At 39.8% G+C, this 7,497-nt stretch overlaps 1 protein-coding gene across 1 annotated transcript; it reads right to left on the bottom strand.

The window, feature by feature from the left end:
* Nucleotides 1-4,719: 4,719 nt before the first annotated feature.
* Nucleotides 4,720-5,652, bottom strand: OR2T54 (olfactory receptor family 2 subfamily T member 54). Its single transcript, NM_001390007.1, has one exon. It carries the CDS (start codon nt 5,650-5,652, stop codon nt 4,720-4,722), a length of 933 nt encoding a protein of 310 aa, NP_001376936.1.
* Between the last annotated feature and the right edge of the window lie 1,845 nt (nt 5,653-7,497).

The raw sequence follows: 7,497 nt of genomic DNA, 5'->3' as shown, positions 1-7,497 counted from the left end.
ATTCCGCCGACAAGGCGCCAGGTCCGCCCAAGGGCGGCAAGCCGCATGCGCCGAGCCTGATGCAGGCGGCTGTGACCGGTGCACTTAGTGTGGCCGAGAGGAGCTACCCCAGTCCGAGGTCGGAGGCAGAAGCCAGGAGGACCCCATGCCCGAGGGAGGTGGCCAAGAGGCGTTACCCCATGTCCGAGGTCAGGGCAGTGGCCGAGAGTCCAGGCTGTGATGGCGCAGGAACAGCCGAGAGGAGCTACCCCACGTCCGAGGCCAGGGGAGGGGCCCGGAGGACTTACCCAATGCCTGAGGCCAGGGGCCGCGGCCGGGGGAGGAACCGCACCTCCAAGGAGCGGTGCGGCGCGGGCGCAGGAGGGCCTAGAGGTGCTATTCCAGGTTCAAGATCAAAGGGGAGGCAGTGAGGAGATACCCCTCGTCCAAAGGTTCGGCTCTGCCGCCTCCTCCTGGCCGCAGTCCGATCACACCTCCACAGGCACCACGGTGAAGTTGGTGGACATGGTGAGCCCAGAGCTCCCGCCACTCTACACTCCCCACTAGGCTCCGCGTGCCCAGGCACGGCTCCACCCACTCCCGCCAACTAAGCCATGCCCAAGGGGCCACCCAAGACGAGCAGGTCATGGTGGAGAGGTCTGACAGAATGTGGTCCAATGGAGAGGGAATGGCAATCCACTTCAGTATTCTTGCCTTGAGAACCCCATGAACAGTATGAAAAGGCAAAATGATAGGATACTGAAAGAGGAACTCCCCAGGTCAGTAGGTGCCCAATATGCTACTGAAGATCAGTGGAGAAATAACTCCAGAAAGAATGAAGGGATGGAGCCAAAGCAAAAACAATACCCAGTTGTGGATATGGCTGGTGATAGAAGCAAGGCCCAATGCTATAAGAGCATTATTGCAAAAGAACCTGGAATGTTAGGTCCATGAATCAAGGCAAATTGGAAGTGGTCAAACAAAAGATGTCAAGAGTGAATGTCAACATTCTAGGAATCAGCGAACTAAAATGGACTGGAATGGGTGAATTTAAATCAGATGACCGTTATATCTACTACTGTGGGCAGGAATCCCTCAGAAGAAATGGAGTAGCCATTATGGTCAACGAAAGAGTCCAAAATGCAGTACTTGGATGCAGTCTCAAAAACAACCGAATGATCTCTGTTCGTTTCCAAGACAAACCATTCAATATCACAGTAATCCAAGTCTATGGCCCAACAAGTAATGCTGAAGAAGATGAAGTTGAATGGTTCTATGAAGACCTATAAGACCTTTTAAAACGAACACCCAAAAAAGATGTCCTTTTCATTATAGGGGACTGGAATGCAAAAGGAGGAAGTCAAGAAACACCTGGAGTAATAGGCAAATTTGGCCTTAGAATACGGAATGAAGCAGGGCAAAGACTAATAAAGTTTTGCCAAGAAAATGCACTGGTCATAGCAAACACCCTCTTCCAACAACTAAAGAGAAGATTCTACACATGGACATCACCAGATGGTCAACACCAAAATCAGATTGATTATATTCTTTGCAGCCAAATATGGAGAAGCTCTATACAGTCAGCAAAAACAAGACCAGGAGCTGACTGTGGCTCAGACCATAAACTCCTTATTGCCAAATTCAGACTTAAATTGAAGAAAGTAGGGAAAACCACTAGACCATTCAGGTATGACCTAAATCAAATCCCTTATGATAATACAGTGGAAGTGAGAAATAGATTTATGGGCCTAGATCTGATAGATAAAGTGCCTGATGAACTATGGACTGAGGTTCATGACATTGTACAGGAGACAGGGATCAAGACCATCCCCAAGAAAAAGAAATGAAAAAAGCAAAATGACTGTCTGAGGAGGCCTTACAAATAGCTGTGAAAAGAAGATAAGTGAAAAGCAAAGGAGAAAAGGAAAGATATAAGCATCTGAATGCAGAATTCCAAAGAATAGCAAGAAGAGATAAGAAAGCCTTCTTCAGCGATCAATGCAAAGAAATAGAGGAAAAAAACAGAATGGGAAAGACTAGAGATCTCTTCAAGAAAATTAGAGATACCAAGGGAATATTTCATGCAAAGATGGGCTCGATAAAGGACAGAAATGGTATGGACCTAACAGAAGAAGATATTAAGAAGAGGTGGCCAGAATACACAGAAGAACTGTACAAAAAAGATCTTCACGACCCAGATAATCATGATGGTGTGATCACTCACCTAGAGCCAGACATCCTGGAATGTGAAGTCAAGTGGGCCTTAGAAAGCATCACTACGAACAAAGCCAGTTTCAGTTGATTCCAGTTGAGCTATTTCAAATCCTGAAACATGATGCTGTGAAAGTGCTGTACTCAATATGCCAGCAAATTTGGAAAACTCAGCAGTGGCCCCAGGACTGGAAAAGGTCAGTTTTCATTCCAATCCCAAAGAAAGGCAATGCCAAACAATGCTCAAACTACTGCACAATTGCACTCATCTCACACGCTAGTAAAGTAATGCTCAAAATTCTCCAAGCCAGGCTTCAGCAATACATGAACTGTGAACTTCCAGATGTTCAAAATGGTTTTAGAAAAGGCAGAGGACGTGTATACCTGTGGCGGAGTCATGTTGATATATGGCAAAATCAATACAATATTGTAAAGTTAAAAAATAAAATAAATTTAAAAAAAAAAGAAAAAGAAAGAAAATAAGAGAGGATAGCAAAAAAAAAAAAAAAAACAAAAACAAGGAAGAAAAGGCAGAGGAACCAGAGACCAAATTGCCACCATCTGCTGGATCATTGAAAAAGCAAGAGTGTTCCAGAGAAACATCTATTTCTGCTTTATTGACTATGCCAAAGCCTTTGACTGTGTGGATCACAATAAACTGTGGAAAATTCTTCAAGAGATGGGAATACCAGACCACCTGACCTGCCTCTTGAGAAACCTGTATGCAAGTCAGGAAGCAACAGTTAGAACTGGACATGGAACAACAGACTGGTTCCAAATAGGAAAAGGAGTACATCAAGTCTGTATATTTTCACCCTGCTTATTTAACTTATATGCAGAGTACATCATGAGAAACCCTGAGCTGGATGAGGCACAAGCTGGAATCAAGTTTGCTGGGAGAAATATCAATAACCTCAGATATGCAGATGACACCACCCTTATGGCAGAAAGTGAAGAGGAACTAAAAAGCCTCTTGATGAAGGTGAAAGAGGAGAGTGAAAAAGTTGGCTTAAAACTCAACATTCAGAAAACGAAGATCATGGCACCTGGTCCCATCACTTCATGGGAAATAGATGGGGAAACAGTGTCAGACTTTATTTTTGGGGGCTCCAAAATCACTGCAGATGGTGACTGCAGCCATGAAATTAAAAGACGCTTACCCCTTGGAAGGAAAGTTATGACCAACCTAGATAGCATATTGAGAGGCAGAAACATTACTTTGTCAACAAAGGTCCATCTAGTCAAGCCTATGGTTTTTCTAGTGGTCATGTATGGATGTGAGAGTTGGACTGTGAAGAAAGCTGAGGGCTGAAGAATTGATGCTTTTGAACTGCGGTGTTGGAGAAGACTCTTGAGAGTCCTTGGACTGCAAGGAGATCCAACCAGTCCATTCTGAAGATGAGCCCTGGGATTTCTTTGGAAGGAATGATGCTAAAACTGAAACTCCTGTATTTTGGCCACCTCATGTGAAGAGTTGACTCATTGGAAAAGACTCTGATGCTGGGAGGGATTGTGGGCAGGAGGAGAAGGGGACGACAGAGGATGAGATGGCTGGATGGCATCACTGACTCGATGGACGTGAGTCTGAGTGAACTCCAGGAGTTGGTGATGGACAGGGAGGCCTGGCGTGCTGCAATTCATGGGGTCGCAAAGAGTCGGACACGACTGAGCGACTGAACTGAACTGAACTGAACTAAAAGTAGATTTTCTTCACTTTAACATGTGAAGAAAGATACCTGGATATTTTTTGCTCCAATTACAACTGTGTACAACCTATGTGTATTTTCAATGTTAATTTTTTTGATGAATTTAATCACATGTATTTTAATAGTGCTTTTTCTGTCTTCAGATAAAGATGTTGGCTTCTCCATGATTCCTGCATATTTTGACAACATCTAAATGTATGGATTCCAATCTGTTTATCTAATTAAAAATCTAATTAAATCTGTTTAATCTGTTTATCTAATTAAAAATTTAATTAAAATATCTAAAGATATTTTAATCATATAATCATGAGAAATAATTCCCTTGAAAACATTTTGATGAATATTTCCTGCAACTTTCATATATATATACATATATGTGCATATTTTATATTAATATTGATTATTCATTTGAAATTTATTTTATCAAAATTACATGAAGTAAGGTATAAATTGGTTTTTTTAAACAATTAGTTACCTTAAAAATAATTCATCTCTACCATAATTAATGATTTTCATTATATACACACAAAAGAACACACCCCAAAATGCAAATTACATGGCTGGTGTCCAGCATATCTTATGATGGAATGCCTCTGTCATTTATTCTTATAGCTGAGGTTCAAAGTTCAGAAAAAAGTATCATGACAAAGTATGAACACAGAACAAATGTCATTTTAATTAATTTACCAAATATGAATTATATAATGTTTTTTAAATTAATGCAAACAGGGAACATGAAAGCAAAGTATATTGATACAAAACAAATTGACACAAAACCTAAATCTGAGTGATGTCATTATGCCAGTAATGCTTACTGTAGAGATCACTGAAAATATTTCTCCAGCCACATTCTCAAAGCCCCCTTGACTTCTTTATTCCTCACACTGTATATAAGTGGGTTCAACACAGGTGTGAAGATGGTGTAAAAGGCAGAGACTACTTTGTCATGAGCCACTGAACGATAGGATTTGGGCCGCATGTAGATAAATATGATGGTGCCATAGAAAAACCCCACCACAGCCAGGTGGGAGGAACAAGTAGCAAAAGCTTTCTTCCTGGCTGCAGCAGAATGCATGCGGAGCACAGTGATCAGGATGAGACCGTAGGAAGCCAAAATGAAAGACACTGGGATCAAAAGCATCAGGACACAGCAGATGTACATGAAAAATTCAAAAATCATGGTGTCTGTACAGGCAAGGCGAACAAGCGATGGTGCCTCACAAAAGAAGTGGTTGATTTCTCGAGAATGGCAGTAAGGGAAGCTCAGGGTGACACCAGCCTGCATCAGCCCATCCACTCCTCCCAAAAGCCAGGAACCGGCTGTCATGTGCAAGCAGAGCTTCTGATTCATGAGGATTGGGTATCGCAGGGGATGACATATGGCCACATAGCGGTCATAGGCCATGGCCGCTAAGAGAAAGCACTCGCCCCCTTCCAGAGTGACAAACAGGAAGATCTGGGCACCACAGCCAGCAGAAGAGATAGACCTGATGTGCATCAGGTAGTTGCCTACCATTTTGGGAACAACAGTGAGGACCAGCATCACGTCCATGAGGGAGAGCTGGCTAAGCAGGAAGTACATCGGTGTGCACAGCCGGGAATCCATGCGAATGAGCATGATCATGAAGATATTGCTCATCAGGGAGGTGAGGAAGGTCATGAGAACCACAGAAAAGAAAAATATATGGATTTGTGTGTAGTTAAGGAGCCCTAAAAGAATGAAGTTTATTCCCGTGGTGTCATTTGTATTTTCCATGGCTTCAGTTATTCCTAGAAGACAATGAATAATTAGGAAACGATACTTGCTTAAAAGGAACCTTGAGCATTTCCTTTTGAAACTTGATGGCACAGAAAAAAAATGAGACTCGGAGGAAAAATTATGACTTAAATTCTTTCACTGCATCAGAAGATGTTTGGCTTGGCATCCTATTCTCCATATCTTTGTAATTACACATTATTTTTTATCCAAATAAATTATATATGCATACATAATAATATCAATTACATTTCTATTATTTTTGTATATTTTATCAGTATGGAGTATCTGAGTAACTGAATCTCTAACTTTTTCACTCCTATCAGCTGTTGATTTTTGTTTAAATCGCTCTATATGTGGTACTATTAGATATTGTTATTTGCAATAATCATGGCCAATAACAGAAAAGTAAAAAGAAAAAAAGTATGTTTTAATTTACAAATTCCTTAGTAATGAATGAGCCAGAACTGTTCATTAATCTATCAGATTACTTTTGCAAATTTTCTGTGAATATCTCTTTTCCATGATTAATATTGAGTTGTCTGAATTTTCCTTATAGATTTAAATAATTTCTTATCTGTATTTTATGTACATTGTTCTGATTTGTTGCTTATATGGTAAATATCTTCCTCAGCCTATATAAACTTATTAACAATTTTTGTTACATCATTTTGAACTAAATTTTATATATTATGTATATTTGAGATATTATATGTTATTTATTTAACATTAATGGGCTAGATTACATTTGTAGATTGTCTCAGCCCATAACAGTGTGAATGTATATGTTTGGAATAAGTTTGGTATTATTTTTCAGTTTGATCTATGCTTATCAAATATACTATCCTTACAAAATGTATTTTTTAGAGTTCATTTTTTATTACATGATGTGAATTGATAAGGCTCTACCTTTAGGGAGTTGCTGAATAACATGTAGCTCAATGTAAAATTCCTCCAATTAATCCAAGCCAGATTCAGTGCAAATAAGGGATAGAGACTGAATTACAGAATACATAAATAACATGAAAAAAATCCAAAATCATGTCAAAATTCACTTAGGAAATATTTGTGAGCTTTAAGTAGGTGCTGCATGCTTAGTCACTTCAGTCATATCCAACTCTTTGTGACCTTAGGTTACCGACACCCTTATTGATTTAGTTTCCGGACTTCTGACTCAGGAAATTCATAGGTTACTGGACTGTCTTCAAGCACTATCTTCATTTGCTCTGCTTCTGGTCTCTATTCAAATTGAAAACTATTAACTAATCAACTAATATTCATGCTTAAGAAAAGCCTCTTGACATATTTTTCATATGAAGAGTTCCTTTAAATATGATTTTGAAAGTCTTGCATGGATTTACAATTGAAGAATAAATTATTTTAAACTAATAGCTTTTAAACAATTCACTATGATAACCTCACACATTTAATTCAGTCTTATATTTCCAAATAAAAACTCATGTAAAATACCTACATGTTTCACATTTAAGCAAAAGGAAATCTAAAATTCAGAAAGCCATGTTGCTCACTAATAATACACATTAAAAATTAGAGAACTTTACAATATTGTATTGGTTTTGCTATATATCAACATGAATCCGCCACAGGTGTACACGTGTTCCCCATCCTGAACCCTCCTCCCTCCTCCCTCCCCGTACCATCCCTCTGGGTCGTCCCAGTGCACCAGCCCCAAACATCCAGTATTGTGCATTGAACCTGGACTGGCAACTCATTTCATATATGATATTATACATGTTTCAGTGCCATTCTCCCAAATCATCCCACCCTCTCCCTCTCCCACAAAAATGAAAAAAATAAAAAAATAAATAAAATATCTTTAAAAAA

Source organism: Bos taurus, chromosome 7, assembly GCF_002263795.3.
Source record: "Bos taurus isolate L1 Dominette 01449 registration number 42190680 breed Hereford chromosome 7, ARS-UCD2.0, whole genome shotgun sequence".
In the NCBI taxonomy this organism is placed as follows: Eukaryota; Metazoa; Chordata; class Mammalia; order Artiodactyla; family Bovidae; genus Bos; species Bos taurus.
The sequence above is the reverse complement of the archived record's forward strand: the minus strand, read 5'-3'. Positions and strand labels throughout refer to the sequence as shown.

Excerpts from the sequence above, each read along its gene's own strand:
- OR2T54 (NM_001390007.1), bottom strand. The coding sequence starts at position 5,652 with ATGGAAAATACAAATGACACCACGGGAATAAACTTCATTCTTTTAGGG.